Source organism: Poecile atricapillus, chromosome 6 (assembly GCF_030490865.1).
Source record: "Poecile atricapillus isolate bPoeAtr1 chromosome 6, bPoeAtr1.hap1, whole genome shotgun sequence".
Classification (NCBI taxonomy): Eukaryota; Metazoa; Chordata; class Aves; order Passeriformes; family Paridae; genus Poecile; species Poecile atricapillus.
In genome coordinates this window covers 31,377,174-31,404,377 of record NC_081254.1, presented here as the reverse complement: position 1 = coordinate 31,404,377, position 27,204 = coordinate 31,377,174, and the positions used below count along the sequence as shown (strand labels likewise).

Here is a 27,204-nt window from a genome sequence, read left to right as displayed (position 1 = left end):
ACCTTTGTTTCAGCCTCTCTTCCAGAGGATTCCTATAAACCCTCTTTTTCCTGGCCAGAAAACAAACTTTCCTGCTTTAAGGTTGCTCTCTGTTTATTGTTTCTCATGCTTTAGTCCTCAAATCCAGCAAGAATTTATTAATGTTGAGGGATAAGGAGAATGCTGCAAAAAAACCCCTGTGTGTGTTTTCCCAGTACATATTTGAGCACAAAGGGATGCTTGGTTTGCTTTATTTAATGTCTCAGCTGAAAATCTTGTGATTTGCTTCTTTCTGTGCTGGGTGTTATCTGTGTAGCTCTGGAGCATAGTGCCAGTAATGTCTTCATGATGCTTGTTTCTAGAAGGTACTTTCTTCTCTCCACAAAGTGTCATGACAGAACTGTAGTGCTTTTATGCAGAATGACGACTGATCATTTCATGCCCCGAGCTAGTATCTTGTGGATTGATTCAGCAGAGACGGGAAAAAAAAAAGAAAACAAAGCAGGAAAAAGATCTGGCTGCTTTGTTATAGGACAGTGCAGAGCTGCTTGTTTTTATAGCTTAAATAGATGTGCACTCTGGCTGGATGGTGTGGGTTTCAGAATTACCCCGTGCTGAATTGGATCCTTATTTCAATGGCCTGTGTCTGTGACCCACACTTTTCTATCTTCCCTGGTGAAAGTAATTATACTCCAGTGTGGCATAGTACTCCTGTGCTAATAAGAAAATACTATTGTCAGTTGTGATAGATTAAGGCCACTTATTGAGCACAGAAGAGTTAAACTGATTGCATTTTTACAGTCTGTATATTTCTGTGCTTATTGTTTGTGTCCTGCTGTTGGGGAAAGCAGGTTAGTTGCATAGTAAATCTCTCTAATCAACACAGGAGAGGAACAAAAAGAACAAACACCCTCATTTGTTATAGCTACTTTAGAAGTGTGGTCATTTGAAGGATGCATTCTGGGAGATTGGTCTGTCTTCTTCAGAAAGGCTTGTTAATATGGGCATAACTAACCAGGATCTCAGGAGAGGACAAGGGCTCGCTCATTAAAATCAGCTGTATAAACAGCCTACCTAGCAGATATCCGTCCTAATGATGCTTCTGTTGCCTCTCTCTGTCCAAGCAATATGTTCCATAAAGCTCAGAAAGCCCAAAGTGTGTAGCTAAAGAAGGGGGCTGGGTTCTGAATTTGGGTGCTCACTCTGTTCCTGTTTGCATTCAGAGCCAATGCATTCAGCTCCCTTTACATCCTTCTCCCTCCCTTCCCTCCCTCACATTAGAGCTCACCTCCATTTGGAGACACCCCCAGTCAGAACTTTTCCTTGCTCTGAATAACAGAAACTGATGCTGTAGTGAACATATAAAAATACTGCTTGGTGACAAGCCCTGGGTATGTGTACTGACCCTGGTGAGACACTGCTGCAGTGGTTAATGCATTTATTAAACAAGCTATGCTGTTTTTTGCAAAAGCTGGATGCATAATTGCAGGATTGCATTTTCGGGCATAAATTCAGGGCTGTAGTGTCTGTAGAGGATGGATCCAGAGGGATTTGGGGGATGGAAAGCAGGGATTTATTTTAGGAGAATCTTATGATAATTATCAGGTGGAGGGCAAGAGAAGACTAAGTAGGGGCATAGAGTTTAACTCATCTAGGATGCATTGGGATCAGAAGGAAACATGGAGATCCACAGAGTGTTCTGAAGGAGAAACATCTCTATAAGCAATAGTCCTTTCTCTTTTCAGAAAACCATTAGCTGATTGAACTCTCTTTCTAGGAAAGAAAGAAGTAAAATTTTGCTTCTCATACTGAGAATTTTTTTTTTCTGGACATGCTTGTTGGTTGCTCTACCAGCCCCTGACCAAGTCCAGTATTTTAGATATAATATTGAAAGCTAAGGGTTTTGAGACCAAACCAAGGCTTGTATGTGACTAACAGACACGGTACTGAAGCTCATCAGGAGGTGCTTAAATACAGTTATCTCTAGATATCATCTACTGCTTGTGCTGCTACAGTGAGAAGATTCTCTGGGAAGGGAAGTATTCATTTTTTGGAAACATAAAAGCTTGAGTGAGGTCGGGCCTATTGGCTGTATGGACACAACTTTGTCAGAGCAGCTCATGTTAGTGAATTGCAGTTCCCTGCAAAGCTGGAGTGTCAGCCCATCTTATGTAACTTTGTTTTACAGACTGAGATATGTCACAGCTTAGTGTGTCATTAAGGAAGTCACTAGAAAATGCTGTTTTTCCACAGCAGAAAAGAACTCATATGTCTTTGTTAGCCACTTCAAGCTGATTTTCCTTCACTGTTTTTTAAAATTATTATTTTTATCAGCTCAGCCCTGTTTGTTTTTTTTTCAATTAATGATGGAATCCCCATAGATCTTTTTGTCACCAGATAAACAGCTTTATATTAAAATATTAAAAGAATACAGACAATTTAGCCATTTGTGTGTGCTCTTTTACTCCTGTGGAGTTAGGGATTTCTAGAACATTTGAAAACACTTTCTTGCCTGCTTGGTAGGCAAGCCAGATACCTGAGATGGGATTGGCAGTGAGTCTTAGGCATCATGCATAATGAACAACTCTCAATCCCCAAATTAACTGGTGGTGCAGTTTTTCCAGGATTGTCTGCAGCTGTACATGATGGACACTCCTTTCTCTTGTTTAAATTTTTAGGGTAATGGAAGATATTAGAAAGTAAATATCTGAAAGCAGAGGATAGCCTCTTTAATTCAAATGAATGTCTCCCAGGCTGGGTCTATTTCCACCAGAGTTATCAGCATAACCTCCAAACTGATTTTTTATTTTTTTTTTTTTTAGTCTCTGATAAGGTGTTCACTCACTGTAGCACAAAGAAAGAGTTCTGCTAGGTGTAGAGCTGTTTCTGCCCAAGACAGGGCAGGAAGAATTTTCCCCTTTGGTTGTAAGTGAACAACATTCACTAAAACACTCTCTTCAACATGTAGGGTTTGGGTTTTTATGCCATTATTTGTGATTTAGTGATGCACTGTTGTATTCCAGCAGTACAGCCTATGCCAGTATTTTCATTACAACCCATTCTCACAGGTTTATAACTCAACACTAAAAATGTACTCTTCCAATTTGAAACTTGGCATATAATGTCTCATCTCACCCTCAAAATGACAGTTTTTTCTTTGCCTTTGCCTTCCTCCCAATAAAAGGTTGCATTTTTGTTGTATTTTAAAATAGAAGATACTGTCCTTTCTGTTTTGATAAGGGAAAAGCCTGCCTGATTATTTAAATTGCTTTTCAGAGAGAGGAGGACATTATAAGAGAGGATGCACGTGAATAAGTGTTGATGTTACAATGTCTACAATAAGTATATGGATACAGAGAGGTATCACCTTCCAAATGAAAACCAGAGAATGCTTATCAAAATGATTGAAAAGGGTTTTTTTATGTTAATTTTTTTTCCAGCTGTCGATTTTACCCTTAAAATAGTGTTCTCAAAGGTAAATATGTTTTAGCTGCTGCACTCTGTTGTTTTCAGGCTGAAGTAAAGGAAGAATTTATTGCATATAGGCAAAATAATGATGTTTTTCTCTTTACTCATTTGATAAATACAGTACAAAAGGCATATAAATTCTGACTTTGGTGTTGAGACCAACTACCAGTAGACCTGTCATTAGCACAGTGCTATCAATCCTCAGCAGGTGCAAGCAGCAAAGTACAGTGTTTCAAATAAACAAACACTTGCGGGAATAGGAAAGTTAGCAATAAGTGACAAACTAAGAAATAAGAGGCTTGTATGATCCTTACAGCCTCCACTGCCAGGATCTGAACCTCTGATCCACAGGCTTTATCTGAAGCCTCACATTCCAATTCAAGGTAGTGTATGGATGTTGTGGGCATAAGAAAATCAGGATTTAAATCTAGTTTCTCCTTCTTTATTTGTCTCCTTGGACAAGCCATTTAGGAGTTGAAAGCTACCCAGCTGCCTTTAAAAGAAGTTTCCTATCCACTATGAACATAGCCAGAAGGCTTCACTGTGGTGCTTCTTTTTGTTCTAAATTTACTTCTAGGCATTTCTTTTTTCAATTAGACAGTTAAATTTGTGCTTACCACTTTAATGGTAATAATTAGTAGAAAGAGTTGTAGGAAGGAAATTTTATGGAGAGTGTTTATTAATAAATGGAGCTACTATTTTGTCATATATATGAAAACTACAACATATATTCAGTACTTATTCATACTATAGCTAAGCTGTCTTTCTCTTAAATCCCAGCTGTTTCACTTTTTCAGTTGTCTGTAATATGTTCTTCTATCATTAAAAGCAGAGAATATGTTTCCTAATAAGAAGTTCAGTTCCTTCATTTGAATTCTAAAATCAGTAATTAGGTCAAAGACTATTTTGTATCCGTTGGCAGAACCAGTGGCTCTCAGATATGAAATAAAATAGCTGTATGTGGAGCTGAATTTTAGAGGGCATAAAATCAGACTGCTCAGCACTTTCTCACATCAGCTTTAGTCCATCACTGCCTAAACCAGTGAGATTCTGCAGTAAAATGAATGCAGTACTGTGAGATTCAGATCTTCATTTTTTGCAGGAAATAAGTTGCAGGTCCAACAAAACTTCCAGGTGGGAGCACCAGACGTGCCCAATGCAGTCAGTAGTTTTGTAAACCCAAGTCTTCTCTTGATGATTTACTTTAGCACAGTTACCTCCTATAAAAGGGTGCTTGGTTTGTTTCTGGAATATGCAAACCAAGAACTGATAGTGAGAATCACTGAAGTGCTCAAGTCAGCCGCAGCATTGTTTATTGAGAGCACCTTCCACACCATGGGGGTTAGTGCTGCTCTTGCAGAAAAGCAGAAAACACCCAGTTCACTTGAGGAATGGCAGTATTAAACACCTCTTGCTGCTGGACAGAGTGCAGGCTGCTGTTTCCATTTTGGATGATGTCACCTGAAGTGCTTCTTGCTTGAGTCAGTGTTCTTTTTGCAGCATTGTAGAAGAGATTCTCTGGCAGAGTGAAATACATTAAAATAATATCTATATTATTATCATAATAGCTGAGAAAATTGCAAGAATCATTAAGGATGAAATACTCCTGTGTTGTGTATTTTCCTAAAACTGAGGTATATAACAGATTATTCGTTGATATGCAGTGGTATTATGGTAATTATTAACTGTCATATTTAGTTTCTTCTCATGAGCATCCAGCACCATTTTTAAGGGGCCATGGAAGATAACATGTTCTCTGCAGCTGATGGCACTCATCACTGCAATTACTAAGTACCCTTAGTTGACAGTTTGAAATTTTGCTGTAAATTCAAATGAAAATGTGCATGTTATTGGAAAACATGCATTACATTTGGAGTTTATTTGTTAATCATGTGCAAATCTCTGTCACAATTATAGGATTATGACAAGCGATGCAAATTTATCTAAGTGCTTTGTGCTGCTGGAAGTGTAAATTGTCCAGGGAATAAAATTTGTATTTGTTCATAGGCACAGAAGAAGCGAAAATCCAACGAATCTGTAGATACAGAGCTCTGTCTTAATGAGGTAAGTGTGGATCTTGGATATTTCACAGCACAGGTGCCTTCCCATAAGAAAAGACGTTCCAAGTCTGTCAAGATTATCATGGGCTACCTCACACTTTTCATGTCAGTTTTGTTATGTTTGGATATCATAATGCATTAAAGAATGATCTCACTTAGAAGTTCAGAGCTGGGCTCCAAGTGTCCTCCACTGATTTTATACTTCAGTACCTGTATGGTACATGTTTAGGCAGATCCCACAGTAAACACCATTGCACCTAGCAAGGATACTTATTTAACAATCTGCACCCATGGATTAAATCTAATTTATTGTTATCCACAAGTAACTTGTCAAACAAACTTCTTCTCTTGACTGTCCAGAAGGTGCAGTTTCTCTGGGGGTCCTGTTTTTGCTGTGACAAAATAAACTGGCATGATAAACACAGAGCCATAAAAACAATGCCAGACTTTTACACATGGAAGCATTTCTAAAAAATTTTTAATATTCTTCTCTTTTTTAAAGTGTGTAGTACTGGTATTAACTAATTTCAAAATCTTGTCATTGTGACATCTGTTTTAATGCCTTTTTCATAATTCAATTTATGAGATTGATATATAGGTATCAGTGGAGGGTGGGACATGGACAAACAAAAGATGAATTTTGTGATGTAGAGTTAAATGCTCTGCAGAGGAAATGTTGTGATGGTGACCAAGGAAGGTGTTGTGTCTTGCAGAACGCTCTGGGGAAGGACAACACAGCGGGAGTCTCCACCAGTCACATATCCGCGGAGAATTCCCTGGCTCTTCCTACCAGCTTCTGTCTAAGCACACAGCTCACCCTGATGGCACTTGCACTCTCACTCTCTTTGTCCCTAAGCTCATCAGTCGTCTTATAGGCATTACAAAAGGACGTGTTAAAAGAAAAAAAAAAAAAAAAAGTTAAAAAAAAATAAATCTGTTTGCTGTCCTCTGTTGTTTATCTGGAATTCCAGGTCTGGGAGCTAAGATGAGGCACTCCTGCTAGAACAGTCTCAGTCAGCTGGAATTTTTTTTTTTTTTTTCTCTCTCTAAAAAAAGCTTCTTGTGATATTTAGAGGCTTTGTGAAATACTTGGTGCAGTGCTACATTCCAAACCCAAAAGGCTTTTGGGCATGCAGTGTTTTAAAGAGACAGTGTGTAAATTTGCCTGTAAAGCGACCTGGTTGGATTATTTTAATAATTATTATTTTAATTCTGGCTTTTACCTGAGAAAGAAGATAATGGTTTTCTTAAAATCTTGTTTATCTCATTGAATGATTTTGGTTTTCAAATTGATTGAACTTCAGACTATCAAGGATGCCAGGCTTTTGTCTAATGGTGAATGTTCTCCCAGAGAGTGGACTTTATGAAACTTCTTCATTTGATAAATCGCTACTGATGTTAAACTCTTTCAGTGTGTTAGCATTTTCCTCTTTAAATGTTTACGTACTGTAAGTGATTCTGCGTTCCCTGCTGAGAAGCCATTATAATTCACATACAGGTATAATGTATGTCTTTCAGTTAAATTCTCATCAAAGTAGAGTGTGGCGTAGAACCTTCTAACAGTACATTTATCGTTTAATTATAATCATCTAGCCTTAACAAGAGTGAAGATTCTTTACATTAGCAAGATGCAGCCATTGTGAAAGCTTGATAAAGATACATTTCTTTAAATATGAGGAACAAATTTTGCTACAGGGTTTCAGCTGTACAGTATATGGTCTTCTATGCTTCCGTTGTGATAATATAGTCAGTTATTATACTCTTTGTTTAATAAAAAATGACATACAGTTTAATTGCTCTGCTAAAACATCATCATCTGTTTATACATACCTGATAATGTCAGATCAAAAAGCTACAGGAACTTCATGCCTTACTTCTCTTATCAGAACATTGCAGAGGGACAAGAGGTAGTAGGATATCATTTAAACTGTGTTTTATTTCTTAGAACCGCTAAAATCAACACAAAAGGATGGTTGATCCAATTGCAAGGCAGCATCATGCACGTGTACCCATGTGATAGGCTTTTCTCACCCTGGTAGTTTCTACCACAGACCTTGGCATTGCTGGCAGGATGAACTGTTTGCAAGACCAGCTGCATAAAGTAATTTAATGGTTTGGATGGCAATGTTACCAGTATACATGATTTAATCGCTTGGTTCTCCCTCAGTGACATTGGCAGCCTGCACTGGCTCATGATGATTTCCTGCAGTATCTAGAAGGAATTCTTTAAAGCTTTAAATGTCATCAGATAGGCAGCATTTCTCCTAAGGGCTGTCTTTATACCTTACTGTGATGGCTTGTTGACTGTTACAAGCAGTTACATCTAAGTGATCAACAGTAATCAGTTTTTATTCCTATTGGAAGTAGAAGACAACTTCTGCAAGCAAGGAGTTCATCATGTTGAATGTATGGATTTACTATGAGACTTACACAGTTATGCCCTGACCTGCTCTGAAATGTCCAGATTGGTTATTTGCAATACAACTATAAATTACAAATTACTGTTTTATAAACTGCACTGAGGTTTGAGTGTGCGAAATACACATCTTGCTAAGAGACTATTAAACCTATTGACAAGTTCAGCTTTTGAGATTTTTCTTGGCTAATAATAAACACTTTCATAAATTTTGAAATTCACTTATGTACTCTTCATTATGGTCACATTATATAGGTTTCAAAGCTATTTGTATGTGATGGAATTCTACAATACTCTGTGCCACTGAACATAACAAATTAGACAATATTACTTTTTAATTCTGTGTTGATAAGAAACTGCAAATTACTTTCAAAGGCAGCAGAGCTGCTTTCAGAGAAGAGATTTATAGACCATCATTACCAGCAAAGCCCATGTGGTTCCTGTTGCTCTTCTTGTAGAAGATAATACAATTATTGAAAACTAGTGGCAACAAAAAAAAAAGATTATGAGATTCATGATTTTAAAAATGAATCAAATTCTTTTATGTCAAAAGGAGTTGATAGTACAACTTATTGAAATGCTAATGAAAGTAGCATTGTAATTCAGAAGTCTGACATTATCCAATTAAAAATATTTTCAAAACAAATTCCTAAACATTATGATTATTAAATCCATCTTTGATCCACAGATCTTTCTTTAAAATACCATTTGTATTCAGCACATTAAACATTTTAGCCAGTATCGGGAATTTTAATAATCTCCCAATATAGTATATACTTTCTGAAGATCTTTTTAGTGTTTGCTTTGGTTACAGTATCTCTCTTATATTTAATATCAATTTTAGAGCTTTGACACTGATCCAGAATAAAAACTATTGATCACTTATACTGTAAATAACAACATTATTAGCTTCTAATCACAAAAGAAACTGCTGGTTATCTGAGTCAATGACAGTTACCTTTGGAAATAAAATTTATATGTAGTAGAGGAAAAAATAGCGTTTTTTACAGGTAGCCGAAAAAAGCTCAACAGACCAGTTAAGCTTTTTGTCCTGCAAATTAAAAGTCCTAATTTAAAATATTAAATTTCTTATTAAACAAGCAGAAAAGAAAAAAAAATACCCTTAGGAGTCTGACACTTTACATGCAAATATTGGAGGATTTTTCAAAGTTGGATATGGTGTGGATGATGTCAGTTTAGCGTGGTGACCTTGTCAGTGCAGTCATTTGCTACAGTACTGAATTACGCAAATTGTTTATTTTTTTTTCCCCCTTTCAGTCATTAAAATATCATGTGTTGAGTGCTTAAGGGACAAGCTTAGGCCAGGCTTTATATAGTTCTTTAAAAGATTAATTTTATCCATATAACAATAATATAGGGACTGTCCAAATAAAGATGTACATGGAGATGATCTACTGTTCCTGCTGTAAATCTCCCCAGCTCAGATGTGTGTAAATTAAATCATGGGCTACCGTAAACATATCCAAATCATCTTGTACTGGAACAGACACTGTCATTAGTATTATTAATAGCTTGTTTATGCTTCTTTTTAAAAGTAGTGCCCACAAAGGTAAAATTGAGCCTGAACTGGAATGTATGGCTGAGGTTTTGCTGTCGTCAGTGTAACTCAATTCCGCAGGTTACTCCAGTGAAAGAGGCACTGAAGGTGAAGCTTGCAGATATTCACAAAAATGACAGCAGCTGAGGGTTCCCCCTGTCCCAGTGTGGGTGGTGACAGCACCAGCAGCCCCAGGGAGTGACCAAGCAGGGCCTTGGTCAGTGGTGAGGGGTGCAGCCCGTGCTTCACTGACCGGGCAGCAGGAGCTGTCTGTCTGTCCGTCTGTCCCCCCCAGGACACTGGCCACTTGCCATTAAGCAGCTTCATTCCCACTGTGTCGGCAGGAAGAACTGGAATTCTTAATCATTTCAAAGCATGCATAGACAGACTCTGCTCTGGAGACCTTTTCCCAGGATTTTTTTTATTTTTTTTTCCCCCCACTGAAATTACATCCCTCTAAGACCCAGACTTTTGAATTTGAGTGCACAATTTGTTGCAGTCAAATCAGTTGACTGAAAACATGAGAGTATCTGCTTTTGCTAAGCCTGTGCAACTAGGATGGAGATCAAGAAAACAAATCAGGAATCACCTTGAAATCTCAATTTAATTACAATTTGCGACTGTTGGCTAATCACTGTGATATTTCCATGGAGTAAAGATGGTGAGAAACCAGTGAAGTAGAAGAGCAAAACTCAGAACAGTTCCCTCAAGGGACATAAATCTTACATATGTCAAGTGACAGGAGTATCTCATATTTAGCTTCTAATAAAAGAGCTGGATTCTGCTGCCACAGCAGCTCCTTCAGAGCAAGCAGTAAAAGACGGAAGCACAAGCAGTTATTCATACAATTATAACTTTCTTTCATAAAATGCAATTCTTTGTCTTCAATACCAAGGTGGATCTACCTCGCTGAAAAATATATGTTCACTGGCATTCTTTCTTTCTGCTTTAAACTGTTCTGCATTCTGCATGTTCTGCATTAAAACTGCCTCTGGGGTTGTTTTATGCCCATAAGGTTAGTCAGATTGTACCTGATGTCCCTGACATCAAATAAAAATGTATTTGGTTCTGATGAACTTGGCAGAGAAATTAATCCAGTGACTTGTTAAATATTTCTCATCTTCAAATATTTGCTTTTTCTCAGCAGCCAGTTCCTTTTGTGACATTTCAATTATTGGCTATTTCGGCTTCTCTTTAACTTCAGAAGGTCATTTTGTCCAACTCCACAGTACTCAGCTTTATAGATTTGCTTCAGTGCTGGTTTTCTGGTTTTCTTTTTTAATTACAGCCTTCACTTTTGAGAAGAAAAAAAAAGATGTGATCAGGAATATGTCTCCACTGAACTAAGAACACCTTTAACAGGGAGGAAATTGAAAGTTCCCATTTTATCTCTTTAGCACTGGTTTGATTTGAATAATCTAAAACATTATGTTGTTATTCCCCAGATGGAATTTAAAATTTAGTTTGGTACTGAATAGGATTGAAAACTTTCAAACTCTTTCCAAGCTATTAGAAATATTTAAATACTTCTAATGTATTTTCCAGTTGGAATTTCAGTCAAATAGATAAAGTCTCACTAAGCAGTAAATTCTTACAAGAGTAAGAATTCTCTTTGGGAAATTTTGATGGCTCTGTTCTTAAGGTACAATCAGGGAGGATGGTGAATTTCCATTTTTAACTCAATATTATCTCAACTTTCATACACCCTTGCTTCATGTTCTCTTCTATTTCCCTCCAGGCAATGTTTATAGATGCATATTAGACGTGGGCACCTCAATAGTCAGAAGCCAATTCCTGCAACTCCTACAAGATGTTCCATCTAGTTTTTATAATTCATAAAAGCATGAGCAAAAAATTCAAGATGTGGCTTAAAAATTACCTGAATTTTAAAGGAGCACAGTCAACAAATTTCTCAGTAGTATTTCTTACCAATACAGACTGTGATTATCTAAATTGGTACTAAACTGCTACTGTGTAGACTATTCACAAGAGTTCTCTGAACGCATTTAACCAGAATTAGAGCGGTTTCTGTTGTTTTATCTTACTCAGGTGCCAGTAGCTGTTGACATGCATAGAATTAGAGCTAATTGTTGCCTGGATTAAAACACCCAAATCTTAGCCCCTTTTCACCTGTTTGTAATGATTCCAACATTATAATTCTTTTCCACTGGTTTTTAATTTGTCTAAAGGAGAATTCCTAGAATCCAGAAGAAAAGGAGTGGATTTAAGGGCAGTTTTCTTCAAATTCCTCCTTCCAAAATACCAAAATATGCAACTTACAAACCTCTGTCCTCCAAAGCCTTTGTGTCTGCTCCATCACTCAGGCCTGTCCAGCTGGGGTGAAGCTTATCCCACACTAACAAAGCTGTCAGAGCTACATGCTGACAAATAAGTCGTGGCAGTCTCGCTAGCTGCAGCTCTTCAGCTGAGTATGGAGTTGGTTTTGGCCACTGCACTTGTCCTGAGGTCAAAGCTTAAATGCTACAAAAGCTAAACCCCACAGATGTAGTGAACCAGAGGGAGATGTAAACTCCTTCAAGCACAGAAGCCAGCAAATCAGCTGAAACTCTGGAGTAATTTCCAAAATAAGATTAAAACGATATGGTCCTCTCATGGGTATGTTTATGGAACAGGATATATGTAACAGAAGGAAGCTGGGGAAATGGGAGAAAGCCTGAAGATGCAAAAATGACTGCTTAGGGAACCACCATTTATTTTAGCAGGAGATACTGCAGAGAGCACACTGCTGAGAGAGAAATGTGTGTCCCACTGAGGATAAAATGGAGAAATCATGGGTTTTTTCTTTGACTTTGTGGATTAGCCCATGGAAACTGTTCTCCCTTCTGAGAAGTGAAGCAATTCTTTTGGGAGTATGCTAACCTGAATGCTGGGAGCACAGGATCTCCCTCTCACATCCCCAGACCAGGTTATTAGCAGTGACATCCCCTGCCTGCTTTGGGGTGAGACAAAGGCTTTAACCTTTAAGTGAAAGTTGAGACAGAAGAAATGTTTGTAAGGGTTATTAGAGCAAAGCCTCGCAGGGGATTGTACCTGGCAGTCGGGGGTGCACAGCCCAGACTGAGCTGAGTCACATATTGCTTAAAAAGAAAGCTAAGTGGAGGTAAAAATTGAAAGAAAAATGTGGTCTTGATTTTTATATTGCTGCTTTTCTGGGAAGTGATGCATAAAATCAACCTCTTACCTCTTCCCAGTACCCTACATTGTTTCTGAGTAAGAACAAAAAATAAATCCCAAATGCAGTCAGTGGGAGAAATTGCTTCAAAGCACTCCAACATGTGGGAAACTTAACTGGTGGCAGTTATTAATCTCCATATTCTCCCCCTCCTCCAGAATTAGTGTTTGCTCTGACATGGTTTGTGTGATTTGTGCAGCATTACCTAGTACTGAAATGATCAGCTGTGATGAGTACTGCTCAGGCTGGGAAGGTGCATGTGTCTGTCACCTGAGGGCATGTAGAATTTTTCACTTCTTGTGTAAACTACAAGTTGACAAGAGCTGCAGTAAAAAAGGAAATAGCAGGAGAAGGCTCACGTAAACGTTATTTTTCTTACATCATGATGATAAAACAATTAATTGAGGGTAAGCAGAAGTGGTGAAGATAAAGGTAACAGTTAGCAATCGGATCCAGGAAGACTGGCATTCACTGTGATCTGAGGATATCCAGTGTTAGTACTTTCCTGCACTTTTTTTCACCTTTTTTTTTCTATTTGTCTTTTCCCAAAACTGTCTGGAACCGCTTCCATTTTCTGGAGGAAATTCTTACACAAACAGTTACCTTCCTGTGTGAATTCTGTGTCGTCTTACGGATTTCTGTACATCTCACTGCAGGTTATTACATGTCAGGTCTTCAGTCATAATGGCTGGTAATTTGTTGTAAAAAAAAACCCAAAACCAATGTTCACTTGTTCCTGTTGACTTACTTGCTCTGAGGACTCTCCACACTTTGGAAGTCAATCCACGATGTTTGGCGTTTTCTGTTAGCATAATTCTCCTGCATTGGTATTGTACATATCCACAAAACAATCCCTCTCAATAAACATTATTCTCTTTTTTTATTAAAAAGCATGTTTTTGTGAGAACTATTTCCTGGTTGTTTTTCTTCCGTTCTGATTTATTATTAAAAAAAAAAAAGAAAAAAGGACAACAAGGTTGAGCTCATTTTTCCCTGTTGTTTTGCAGTCTACCATGATCTAAGAAAATAAGAAATAAAGCATTTTCCCTTTAACTATCTGTTCATATGCTTGCTCCCTAGTCTTTTTGTGTTAGTGAATGTGGCCTGCAAAATTACAATGAGCAGGCAGTATCAGATGGAAATGATGGAAAGACGGGCACGAGAGTGGCCAGCTGGCCCTATTCATGCTTGTTCACTCTCTGGCACGCACAGACGCCTCCACACCCATCCCACCCCTTCATCCTGCCAGGCCAGAAAGAAAGGGCTCACTCCTGTTTTCACACAATGCCAGAAGAGCTGCAGAGGCTTTCAAGACAAAAGAGCTTGCAGGAGGATATTTTTGGACATGCAGAGTGTGCTGGGAGAGGAAAGGGAAGGTGGATAAACAAGCTTTCAGGATGCCTCTCCTACTGTTGGTGACTGGAAACCAGGAGAAATGATTTCAGCATTTACTCATATTCAAACTGAGATTTAACAAATGAATATATTATGAGCAAGGAGCAATCACACTCACCCGTGAAAAAGCTGCTGCTGAGCAAAGGGCCAGAGCCTCCCACCGTTTTCAGATCAGTTTCAGTTGCTGCTGCTCAGAGAGAGAAACAAGGTTTGGGGGCAGGGTGCGAGAAGGAGAGATGGGAGCGGTAGAGATGCACAAAATCTAAGGTTAAAGATCTACTCTATTAGGGCTGAAAACACTTTTCCAGCTAAATCATCATAGTGCTTTGGCAGCTCCAGGAGGGTCTAGAGTTGCAGGGGTGATGCAAGTAGGAGATGTTTAGCTGTCCTGGCATCATTTTCTACCCAGATGATCTGTGCTTCAGGAGGTGGGAGGGGAAGGCAGCACATTCTGTTTGGCAGTATCCAGCACCCAGCTTGGGTTGCTGGGCCAGCTATTGAGGTTGCTTGGATTTAGGAGTCATTCTGCTGCTATTATGTCCTGTGCATAAAGTGCTCCAGGTTCTTCTGTGCCATCTTCCAAACGTTTAACCATTTCAAATACGTGTTTGGAGAATGTGGTGCACAAAATTAATCAAAATTTTTGCCAGTATGAGTTAGCATTGGACTTTCCTTCTGCCTTTCCCTCATTCTCTGTGCTGCCACAGCTCCAGCACTAGAGGAGGATGAGGATGGAGGAACAACAGTGAAGCCTCCACTCAAGAGGTGCAGCTCCATGACAGACTTGCTGAGCAGCCTCTCCTGGGACAGATGAAACCAAGCTGTGTTTGACATCACTAAGCAGCCAACTAGGCATGACCAGATGTATTCTTCAGTGTGCCTCGTCTGTGGGTTTGATTTTTAGGTTGTGTTTTGTTGATTTAGGGTTGGCAGGGATTTTGCTTTTTATTGTTACTGCTCACACGTAGGCTGCCTTTGGCAATTTCCCTGTGGCCTGAGAGATCACTGCAGTTAGGGCTACATTTCCTGGACAAAGGCTGGGCAAGTTAGTACCAAGGGACTGCCTGGAAGGTGCACAAACATGAGCCATTGTATCACATTAACCTTCTTCCACATGTAGAGGTTATGCTGATAATAAAGAATGTTGCCTCACAGCATCCATCTCTTGTCATGACAGACAGCACCAGCATCCTCATGAGGAAACAGTTCTCTCTTCATTGACCTGGCTGCCATGTGTAAAACAGTGCTCAGCACACTTTGGCTGACTTCCTTTAGGAGTGTTGGTAAGGTCTAGTGATGCCTGGATAAGTGGGGTCATCTACTTCACATGGCATTTACAGAATAATTTCAGTTAAATAGGTTGGGTTGTGCAGAGACATTTTAAATGACACCCTGGTAAGCAGATGAATGGTTTGACATCTTTCAAAGCAGGCATGGACAGAGATGGACAGGTTAGAGTGGGCAAATTTGACACTTTCCCACTTGGAGTTTTCTTGGAGATGCATACCCAGTGTGCCATCAAATCAGAGTTCTAAGCTGCAAAGGAAAGGGCTTTTGAAAGGTGATCCTAACCATTTTCCAGGCCTGCTCCTAGAGCTCTCCAAAACACTCTGCCCAAGCAATCAGCCTGCCCTGACACTTGCACTGCTCCTGCGTGTTGGCAAAAAATCCTGTCTCTGTTATTGTCTGCTTCATGCTGAGTTCTGGTTTGTGTTCAGAGAGACAGAAGTATGATTTCCTGAAACAATTTTTGGTAACAATAAACTCAGTTGTTTTGGTGAGATGCATGTCTTTTTTGGCCCTGAATACAAATAACACCCCCTAATTCTGCATCGCCAAAATTTTTTATCTGTATTAATTACAGAAAACAGCAGAGCAGCAGAGAGGAAAAAGCCAAAATAGGGACTGGGAAATGTTGCTCAATAGTAATTGTGCAGAAAGCTTTTTGGATTGGTTGTTGTTGGCTTTTTTTTTCTCCCAAAGAGGATGCTAGAAAATCTTTTGCTCTGAAGTAGAAAGTATAGTTTACAGAGTCTTTAATAAAAATACATTTATCTTTTGTAGCATTATAAAATAAAGTCTTGTAGTCAATTGCTTTGGAAGGACCTGCAATTCAAGTCTCTGAATTGCTCTTGTATATGTTTTTAAAAAAGAACAACATTCCACCAATATTCTCAGTGAGGTTAACTAAACAGATGGTATTTATCTCCAGGTTTGCAAGTGTGCTACATCGCTCTTGCTTTCAAAAGAGATGTTAACACAAAAAATCTCAAAGAGAAGCAGTTGGAAAGTCTCCCACAAACTACACACAGAGATATAAATTATAAAAACAAAAATCTAAAAATAAATCTGCATTTACCAATCCACTGCTGGCTTTGTTCTGGTTTGAGAGGCTCAAAGGTAGCATTAACCTGTGCAGTTCTGTTGGCTTGTTTGTCAGAGGTCAGAATCTGGTGGATATAAGTACAATTTGGCTTTTATTTGTCTCCAAAACACTATTTGTCAATACTTCAGTGCTGTTTTGAGCAGATCAATGGCTGCACATAACTCACTGCCTGAGGGCTTTATTATTAATACAAATGCATGTAGGCTAAATATTGAGTGACATTATTAGAAAGGGATTGTCCTTCCCTCTGTGACTTTGACTGATGTCAAATGAACGTAAAGCTCACTAACACATAGCCAGATTTCTGCTCGTACTTGGAAGAAACTGTCCCTCCCTCTCTGCCCGTCATGGGAGCTGTTGAATACTCTGGAGAAGGTTATTCAAACTGAGTTTTACAGTGCTCACAACCTGAGTTAACATCTAGAAAGCAGTTTGTCTTCTCAGGTGAAAGGCTCAGGCACCTCCATTTGACCTTTTCAGTGAGACTGGATTAGGCTCCATACCATACTGTGAGGCTCCAGACCCTTCATCTTGAAATGTTACACACAGGGCTGTGGCATAATTAAGAACAAGTATGTCCTGGAGATCCTGCTTTCAAGTAATGTCTGACTTCAAAGAAATTGAAGAAGAGCACACATAAGAAATATTTACAGCTGAAGTAGAAGTCATCTCCATTTACGACCCAGTAGCTGAGTTACCTCAGGGATTGGGACCCTTGCACAGATGTGCTACTGCCACGTTAATCTGGCCTGAGGTTGGCCACAAGACCTCCTGGTGCACCCCAAATGCCACCACTTGCAGGAGCCCCAGTGGGCATCAGAAGCAGGCAGATGCAAAGCTGAGGCTGATGCTTTCCAGGCACACAGCTGGCTGCAAGGACAGTGGTCCTGTCAGCTCCAGTGCTGCCCAAGCATCTGATGTGTGATGAGGCAACTGACTGGTCAGCTGGGCTGTTATTCTCTTCAAAAATGTTTAACCTGAGCTCATAAAAGGAATGCTGTTGACCAAAAATAAATAGCTATATATAATGCTGCTTGGTTAAGTATGGCCAGCATGTTAAGCATTTCTGTAAGATCACCTCCTGAAATGACTATATATATATATATATCTTCCTTTTTTAACTGACTTTTGTAATAAATGGGTCAATCTTGTTATGTGAAATGTGGCAGTGAGATTTTTAAAAGGAGTATAGAAAAGCAATAGTTTTCTCATGAAAAACACAAAATTTGTGAAGCTGTGGGATTTCTCTTTTGATTAGAGGCTATCTACACTTGACGATAGCTTAACTTTCAACACCCAATGACATTAATTTCACTTGACTCCCTGTCTTAAGGTCAAAAACATTAATCAGCACTTCTATCATTAGCTGAGTTTCCTTTTCTATTAAGCGATTATGATCACTTACTATTAATGAGTCGTGAAGTTTTAATAAATTTTTGCTAGTGTGAAATTGCTAAACAGTAATTATGGCATATACTGTATGGATGGTTTGTTCCACAATGTACATTTTACTTAATGTTGGTTAGAAACATCTACAAAAAACAACAGAAAGTAATTAACTAGTTATGGCTGAGGATGCAGAATGGCCTTTTTCACCACAGTTATAGTCAATAAAAAGACAAAGCAGGTCATTTTTTCTTTGTCATTCCTGGAATTACTGTATTTCTGGACCTTGTGACTTTGCAGTTCTTTAAATGAAATGACACTGCCAAGGCTGCTTACTAAACAGGGGATGAAAGAAAATATTACATCTTTTAAGAGCTATTGTTTTAACTTGGGTTATATTTCTACTGTTCTGGCATTGAAACAACAAGGTTAAAAAACAAAAGCCAGGCCCTCTCCGTTAATACAGAAGATAAATAACACAACAAATCCCATTTCCAAAAACTGATGTCTGAATACTGGCTTGGCTCTCCTGCAGCTTGGCATTACTCACAGCCACAGCCAAACAGCCACAGCCAGATGCTCGTTCGGAGCTTGGCGCAGGTTTTTATTGGCTAACTGACTTTTTTAAACACCCAACAACCAGGAGCTGGACTAATGGTGACTGACGAACTGGAAGGTAGCTCTGAACCCAGAACAGATCAGGAAGGTATATTAAATAAAATAAAGGGGGTTGAATTGATAACAGTTTCTCTACTTATTTCCCCCATTCCAAATTTTTTGGTTTACTGATACCTGAGAAAGCTGTATCTGGTACAGTCACTGCAAATGTACTCCCTGTTGTACTGAACCATATTTGCTGGACCAACCAAATGGAGGAACAGGGTCAACTCAGACACACTGGCTTTTCTGAGCACTACTTCTGTGGCATTGCACCCATCTCACAGCAGTCAGGTACTTAAAAATATAAGATTAAATCATTCTAAGTGTTTGTTGCTGTATTTATAGTAACACACATGGAAGTGTTGCCGCTTTTGAATGCACTGGGTGGGAAGCCATCTGGGTCTGTGCTGTCCTTTTTCAGTAAATCTTAGCAAACTGGTGCTGAAAAATTGGAGATGGTTCCAAGAAGAGCCAAAAGGGTGACACTAAGTGTCTGTGAAAAGCATGGCTAATAGTACATCCCTAACAGTGCAATCTCATCACAAACCCACTGTGTACTGTCATGAACACTGACTGTGGGAAACTAACAAGGAACAGAAAATTAGAAAATAAATAGAAACTTTTCCATCCATAGACAAAGCTTTAACAAGGCTGGCTGGCTGTTAAATCTAGACCAGTTCAGCATAGAAAAGTGTTGTAGTCTTAACAGAGAATGTAAGTAAACATGGGAACAAGTAAACAAGATTTGTACTGTGTTCTCCACCACTGAACAAAATCTTTAAAACCAGACAAGGTATTTTTCCCCAAGAAAAGCTGTGTTCAAGGAATGATTCAGGCAAGTCCAACACCTTGCACAGTGCCAGGAGACAGCCTCTTAATTTATTAAACCTATTTCTCTAGGATATAGCTCTGTAGTGTTTGGTGTTTCTGCTGTGGGATGATGAAACACAGTCTTTTCACTGTCATTGGAAATTCTTTGTATTCTAAAATGCAAGAACGAGACACTGCTCTGGTTGTTTCAGCCATGGAGATCATGACTGGCAGCACACATGGATGTGTGGGAAGGCTGGCACTGTGCAGGTCTGCAAAATGTCTCATATTGGTTGGCTCTTGTACTGGAGGAGGAACACCAGCATGGTGCAGTGAGAGATGCTGCTTCCACCAGCTCCCTGTCCTAGCCCCCTGTAGAACCAAGTGGCATGATTCACAGCTGAGATTCAACTCAAATCTTGTGTTAGTCTGAAATGGAGCAGGTCTTTGCTTTCCATTATAAAAATGGTGGATGCCCTGGATCAGTACAAAAGGATGTCTTGCATAGCCTAGGATTAAATGGAAGTAAAAATAAATTAATGAGCTCCTATGCCTCCAGCAAAGGCTGTGGCACTGTGAACAGCAGTTGTGTCCAAAGCACACAGTGGCACCAGCGTGCTGGGACAAGGTCAAAGCTCTGTTGGTGGCTGAGTGACCATCTGTCTCTGCAGACACTGAGCACCATCTCCTTGGAGAGTTACTCAGCAATATCCGACCATACTGGAGCAGCTGCACTGCTCACCAGCAGTTACTGGGATCCTTGCCTGTATGACTTGTACTGATCTGAGGAAGATTATTAAAACATTAATTCATACCTCTTGTCTTCATCTTCCTGGCCTGACTCTCACAATGTTCATTACTAGGTAATGTGCAGTTATAACATCTTAGTTTTACAACTCTCTGAGGATACTTTGGGTCAAAAACGAGCTTGAGATTCCAGGGCACAAGAGAAATATAATTTTTATCTGAAGAAACAACATAGTGTAGAGAGAATTATGACCAGCAAAAGTCATCATAGCCAAGTACCTACTGAAAGCAATTTTACTTTAATTGCACCTGAAACTGACAATTTCTGAATACGTAGAAAAGACAGTAATTGCTTTGCAGGAATTTGCAAGAAGCCACTGAATGGTGCCTTGGATACTATATAGGATTACTGGGAAAGCCCAGCCATGCACAAAAGTTAGCTTAAAACACATAGTAACTCCTATAATCAAATTTGTTGGGTAATCATTACACAGTCTCAAGGATGAGAAGCTGATTGGATCATTAAATCTGTCCCTCCTTTGTGAAGGGTGCCAGGACTCCTTGTTAAATGTGGCTGGTGCCGTCACAGTGCAGCGGGCTCCTTGCTCCGTGCTCGGGATGCAGGACACAACATTCCCATCTGTGTGGCCTTGCTCTGAAAATGGCCCTTGCAGAAGTGGGCAGCCAAGGCAGCTGTGAGGCTCAGACCAACTGCATGGTGACATTTTCAGCACTGTCAAGAGTTGAGCCCTAAGCTTCTCCAAAACACACCCTCAGTACCCAGGGACTGCTGGAGACAGGCTCAATCCAGTTTTCAGAGCTGGCAATGGCTGAACTAAGGTTCAAAACACTAAAAACTGGGCTTGGAAATGGATAGCACCAAGGATGGGAGTGAGTCTTGGCACGCACATCTTTTAAAGAAGGAGCACAATCCTCTTGGGTGCAATGGGCAGGTCACAGGACTGCTTTTTATCCATATGTAAAAGGAGATGATAAACACCATAGGCCTTTAATTGAAAGTTGTCACCGGCCATATGGTGACATCTGGCTGGGGGGGTGAGATTGTTCGACCAAGCAAGTGGTGCTGAGGCAAAGTCAGAGCTTGTTTCTAAGCTCATTCCTCACATTTGACAAGGGTTTGTGTTGCCAGCTTCATTGTTTCCTCTCTGTACCTTCATTTCTTTCTATTTTCATGGCTTTGTACTCAATTACTGGATGGCACAGTATCTCTAGCTTTAAAATAACAGTATATAAATGCTGTAAAATCACATTTTAGAACAGATTTCAAGTTATAATATTCCCTACACTTACCCAGAGAAAAAGCTCTATATTTTAATCCCCTTCAGTTTTGAAACACTTTCAGTCCATTAGAGCCACATAAATACAAGGCACAAAACAATAGCAGACTACAAATCAATACATTTGCACAGCCAGCTCTAAATAAATATGATCCAGTTGCTGACTTGGAAAACAGAACAGTCCAAAGTTTTCAGAGTGAAATGCTGGTGGTGAAGCAACATTCAGCTGCAGGCAGGAAACCCTGACCCTCTTGTCAGCTGGTGCACTCAGTCCAAGGTGTAAGAAGGTATTTACCAACAAGGAGGACCAGTCTGATGATAAAGTAATGGAACATTTGAAATGTACCCTGTTGGGAAGTGTGTTCAGCATTACTGTGGACACTGTGCTGATAAAGTGGGTTGTTAAGGGGAATGAGACATGTTCATCTCAAATATTCAACAGTGATCTCTCCTGAAGCAAGCTTTAGGCCTAGCAGGAACTTTATAAATAATACACAATAAAATGATAGTCTTCAGCTTGGAAATTGGTGCTAAGCATCCAGACATAATCATACTCACTGTAATCACACAAGATTGGTATCTCTGCAAGGGAACCTCAGAAATCCCGCAGGAAGAGACAAACCAGAAAGGATGACAATCTTTATTCATTTTGCCTTGTACATCTCATGTTTCAGCTCTGCAGCTGTTTTTGTGATAAATAGCAGAGGATGCTCCAAAGGATCTTATTTCAAACACCTGAGGAAAAAAGACCAAACAAAACTCAAATCAACAAAACAACAACAACAAAACCCAGAACAAAACAAAACAAACAACAAAAAAGCCACCAAAAACCAACCCAAGGAAAGAGAGTACTGTGTTTATCTTCTAATTTCAAGCAGTGAAGTCCATTGGATTTAAGACTGAGTAACAATTTAAAGTTCAAGTCATTTTACACCATGCCACTACTCTCTTTCTTGATGTTAGGGCTTTCTGATCCTGCCACAAATGAGAAAGGAATTCCTTTCACCAGGGACAAGTACCAGGGACAAACATGGCAAGGGATACACGAGTAAGGGCAAAAGACAAAGCAGGTGTGAGAGGGATGGCTCCTCTGCACCTCTGCTCTTACGTGTGCAGCTCAAACTCATGCTTGCCCCTTCTGTATAGCAAATATATTCTGTCCAAAATGTAGATGTGGCCATGTTTCATACCAGTCAAAGTCTACAAGCACATACCATGGTGTAATAATTGGTGGGTTTGGATTAAATAATTTGTATATGAAATGCAGATTTTAATTTTTTTTCTCTCGTACACCCTTCCCTTTCTGTGGAATTGTTCCATCACTTCTGGAATCCAAAGCCCAAAGAAAGCAATCTGAGGCATCAGGGCTCTCTGCAGTGCAGCTGACTCTACTAGACACATTTGCTGTGAAAAAAAATAAAATATAAAATAAAACAAAATAAAATAAAATACAATAAAATATTTTATACAGTAGTTCCTCAGGGCAAAAATGTTGGACTGCTCTATGCATATTTATACATGCACCTTTACATTTGATGGATTCTGGTCTCATTCTTTCCTACACAAATTATAAAAGTTTCCACTTGAAAAAAAAAGCACCTTATAAGTGACCTTAGAGATTGAGTTATTTTCAGCAAAATAAAGAAAATCCCCTGTATCATTTTAATCTAGATGATTCTCATTTACAGTACTCATAAGAGCTCATTAGTGCTAAGGCACATATCTTTGTGTGCTTACCCAGCTGCCTTGAAAGGCAGGAAAATGCTGTTAAATCCATTTTATGGATGAGAACATAAAGATTCAAGCAGTCTAAATAGGGATTAAATTGAAGTTAGAAGCCAGCCTCTCAGATGGTGATGTACAGTATTTACTCTCCACACTGCATAGCCCCAAAGATGATTTAATTCAGTGAGCACCTTCTTCCTGGGCTCCAGAGCTCATTAAGCACTTTCACAGGCTGGAAAATCTCCCTGGAGCAGAAGGGCGCCCGTCTCCAACCTGAAGTGTATCATTCTCCAGGGTTAGATGGGAAAACACCTCAGCTCTGCCCAGGTTCTTGGTGGAAAACACTGCTGGGCTGGGCTGCTGAGCTCGTGCTGCCTCCATTGAATAATTTCCATTTCTTGAAGACATCTGAAAAATGTGGGAAGCCCAGAGATCAGACCCCAGAGGGTTCAGATTCATACTGTGCCCTTCAGAGGAGTACAAACCACAGGGCTGTAGCCAAAGCCAGGCTGGGCCATGTTGTGTTTCTGTGCTGAAGCAATGCTGCCTGAGCGAGTTGTCTTTTCCTTGTAGCAGGTAACCCTCCATGAATTCCTCTTCTGAGGGTTTCGGAATTCCCAGAAGCCCCATTGAATTTCCACTGAAATCAGGCAGAACGTGAACAAGTGTTAATCAGTGTTGTAAGTGTTGTACAAGCCACAGCAAGATTAGAGCCACTGCCTTTTTGCCTTCTCCTGGGAGAAAGAATTCAGATACATTTAAAGTCGACTGGCGCCTTCAGTCTTACCTTGTTTTATTTCACTTTGCATGACTACACAGAAGAGGTTTGTCTGCTGTGAATTGTGTCTCTAAAAGATTCCCAGAGTGGCTATGTCCTACAGAGGATGCAGTTAAAGTGTGCTCTAAAATGATAGTCCAAACAAAGAGCACAACTCTCTTTGGTGTGCACTGCAAATACTTCAGGAAAATTATCATAACTCATGTTATGTGACAGCATTTTGAAAAGGACAAGATAAAAGGTTAATTCATGAAAATCCATTATTAACAGCCCTCTGAGACTCTGACCCAGTGACAGATAGGTTCTCTCCTCTCTTCTAAGCTTTATACACCCAGTTTAGTTTTACCTTCTTGACACAGTAGAATTAATCTGACCCTATCTAAATAATAATTTGAAAATCTTCACAAGACTACGTGTCCTTCATCAAGACAATAGCTGATGGCATCCCAGGCTGAGGAAGTCCCACTCTGTTTATTGATTGGTGTACAGCTACAATTCCCCAGTTATCTTGGGTAAAACTGTTCAACAACTCAACATGCATGAAAACATTGCGTTTTCTTATCATCTCTTAATGAATCTCTTAGGCTTGAGATGCACTAAAATTCTGGCTCTGTGTCTATGATCTTTGTGGAGAAATTGTCCCATTTGTAGTGAGCTGTTATTCCCATGCTGGAAAATCTCCTCTGTGAACAGGGAAGGGCACTCTGTTTAGCAGTGGAGCTCATCTTAATTTCAGCAAAGAAAAGGTGTAGCAGCATGTCCTTAACTCTACAGAAAACAATGCATTACAGCTCTGGGGAGTTTTCAGTATTATGTGAGGCTGTACTTTATTTCACTATACCTCCCCTTTTCAACACTGAAAGTTTTTAGAACAATTTCCCTTCTGTTCTTTTAATGAAACCACTCATCAGGAATAATTTGCTACAAATCCATACTTTGAACTCTCAAATTAGGAAAAAGAAAGGAATTCCAAGTAGTTTGGCACTCTCAGGAAATGAGGCGAGATGAAAGGACCACAGGCACGATAGGGAAATGCATTGTTAAAGGACCTGGGGGACAAATGAAGTCACCAGCCCAAAGAGAAGAGAACAGTCAATGAACAAACTTCAGACTGAAGATAATTTTGGCTCAGGTTTGAGACACATTAAATGCTTCTAAATCTTCAGAGGTTAGACATTCAAAGCTAGCTGAAAGCCAGATCTCTTTCTAGGTTGCTCTTATCATTAGTCAGTTCTGAGAATCCAACCTTGTTCTGCTCTTTTCTCCTGGGCTTTGATTCTGTCACTTTAAGTCCCCACGTTCCACCTGTGAGATTGAAGCTGGATGTTATGCACACCATTTGTCAGAAAGCTGAGCAATTTTTCTGCTCAAAAAAATCATGGATATGTACATTTTCAAATAGATTCTGGAAGTTATTCTATTCACAATAGTCGAATCAAGCCTAGAAGCCCAGGATTAATGACATAAGTGCCAAAAGTTCTTTCTATCCTTTCTAATGGTAGGAACTAGACAAATAGGCATAAAATTCTACATAATTTGTAAGAGATTAAATGTTCTCCTAAATTTTCAACTAAGAAAGAGAAAATTAATACAAAGAAAAGCAGAAACAGAAGGCAGTTAATGGGCTTATCTCTACAATTTTTGTTGGGAAGAACACATTTATCAGTATTCTTCTTGTGAAGTTACTTCCTTCCTCCCTCTGATGGTAATTTTTATAGCAGTTATGCATTTTTTTTTTCCCTGATTAAAAAAGTGCTGGCTGGCATTGGCCAATTTGTTGATCCATAAGTGTACTCTTAGTAGCTCACAGACCACTTTTCCTGCATGGAAACTGAGGTTCCATTATTCATTATCCATTCATTCTGATTCCAAGCAGCCCCAAATCTCAACCAGTTTGTCTATGGATACAAAACAAATGGATCTAAAATGATGTGACCTTCATATATCAAAACAGCTGCCATCTGGAGACAATAAATGCTCTGCTTCTACCTAGCATAAGCTTCTCCACAAGCATGCAAATTGAAGTCAATTTGCAAAAGTCAAACTTTTGACAAGAAGTCAACTTGGGCAAAATGAGGTTCAACAGTGTTTTAGTGAGATCACCGTTAAAATTATGTTTTACGAGCCAGAAATTGAGCCACCATCCCCATTCATTCACCCTATAAAGAAGAACAAAAGGAAAATAAAATCCTATGGAAAGTCACCTCATAAGTTTTTCTTGTTTGATTCCCCTGGTGATGATTTCTCAATGGTCTGTGTTAAATGCCCCCATTATCACAGCGTGTCACAAGTTTTATATTTCCCAGCACTGACTCCAGCTTCTACATACTGTGAGAGGAACATTCGAATTAGCACATTCTCCCAGGGAATTCTGTGCCATGAATAACCTCAGGAGCCCACTGTGCACCCAGCTCCCCAGGAAAGCACACACACTCATTGCCATGCAGGGAGCAGGACAGCAGTGGGACCTGGGTGACTGCACTGCTCCCTGGCACACAGCAAGCCCAGCCTCACGAGCCCCTGCTCCCAGCTGCACATCCCATCCCATCCCATCCCATCCCAGCCCATCCCAGCCCATCCCAGCCCATCCCAGTTCCCATCCCAGTTCCCATCCCAGTTCCCATCCCAGTTCCCATCCCAGTTCCCAGCCCAGCCCAGCCCAGCCCATCCCATCCCATCCCAGCCCAGCCCAGCCCAGCCCAGCCCAGCCCAGCCCATCCCAGCCCATCCCAGCCCAGCCCAGCCCAGCCCAGCCCATCCCATCCCAGCCCAGCCCGTCCCAGCCCAGCCCGTCCCAGCCCCACGGCCGACACGCCTCGCTTGTGCCACCAGCACTGTGGGGCTGAGCCCTGGCCTGAATTCCTCAAGTGAACCATCTGAAAATAATGTTAATAATAAACTCTTGTATCAACACAGCTGAGGGGTGATGAACTGCAAGAAGGAGGTGGGATTTGGCCAGGGGAAAACACGTCCTGCTTCTCTCTGGTTGCTCCTCTCGGTTACAGCAGGGGTGTGAGAGAAGTGGCATTGACAGGATATTAAGAAGCTGGTTCATGGGGACATTAAAACATTTTGCTGCTGCTACTGCTGTAAATTTAAATAGCATACCCTTTTCTGCTGCATTTTCTTACAGTACCTTTGAGGAGGACAGGAGTGCAATGCCAGATCAGCCTGTGATCCCTGTGCCTTGTTGTGAACACTGGCCAGCAAGACTTCCCTAAAGAAACTCCTTACCCAAAGCTCCAGTTGCAAGAGAACCTGCTTTCTTTCCATCTTCAGTGGTCTGAAAGTGGTTTAAGATTATCACAAATTCTACACTAATAGGCTCATAGCTACTTTGCTGTT

General features: G+C 40.0%; 1 protein-coding gene and 1 long non-coding RNA gene across 9 annotated transcripts in view; one reads left to right on the top strand and one right to left on the bottom strand.

Moving 5' to 3' along the window:
- The window catches only part of GFRA1 (GDNF family receptor alpha 1), a 130,116-nt gene extending 122,816 nt beyond the window's left edge, over window positions 1–7,300 (top strand). For both annotated transcript variants that reach the window (XM_058841563.1, XM_058841564.1), the window contains exons 8-9: window positions 5,455–5,511; window positions 6,221–7,300. In XM_058841563.1, the coding sequence (XP_058697546.1) occupies window positions 5,455–5,511; window positions 6,221–6,382 (219 nt within the window). In that variant the 3' untranslated portion in view covers window positions 6,383–7,300. The remainder of the gene's footprint in view (window positions 1–5,454; window positions 5,512–6,220) is intronic.
- A 124-nt stretch (window positions 7,301–7,424) lies between these two features.
- LOC131580402 (uncharacterized) lies at window positions 7,425–26,383 on the bottom strand. Of its 7 annotated transcripts, none has more exons than XR_009277860.1 (6): window positions 26,064–26,383; window positions 22,571–22,760; window positions 21,915–22,091; window positions 16,429–16,519; window positions 14,188–14,256; window positions 7,425–13,608 (listed from the first exon to the last, which is right to left on the bottom strand). It is a non-coding gene; the product is annotated as an uncharacterized LOC131580402 (long non-coding RNA). The 7 variants fall into 7 exon arrangements; XR_009277862.1 differs by lacking the exon at window positions 22,571–22,760 and having other exon boundaries at window positions 7,425–10,775; window positions 12,880–13,608; XR_009277865.1 differs by lacking the exon at window positions 22,571–22,760 and having other exon boundaries at window positions 7,425–12,997; window positions 13,423–13,608.
- Between the last annotated feature and the right edge of the window lie 821 nt (window positions 26,384–27,204).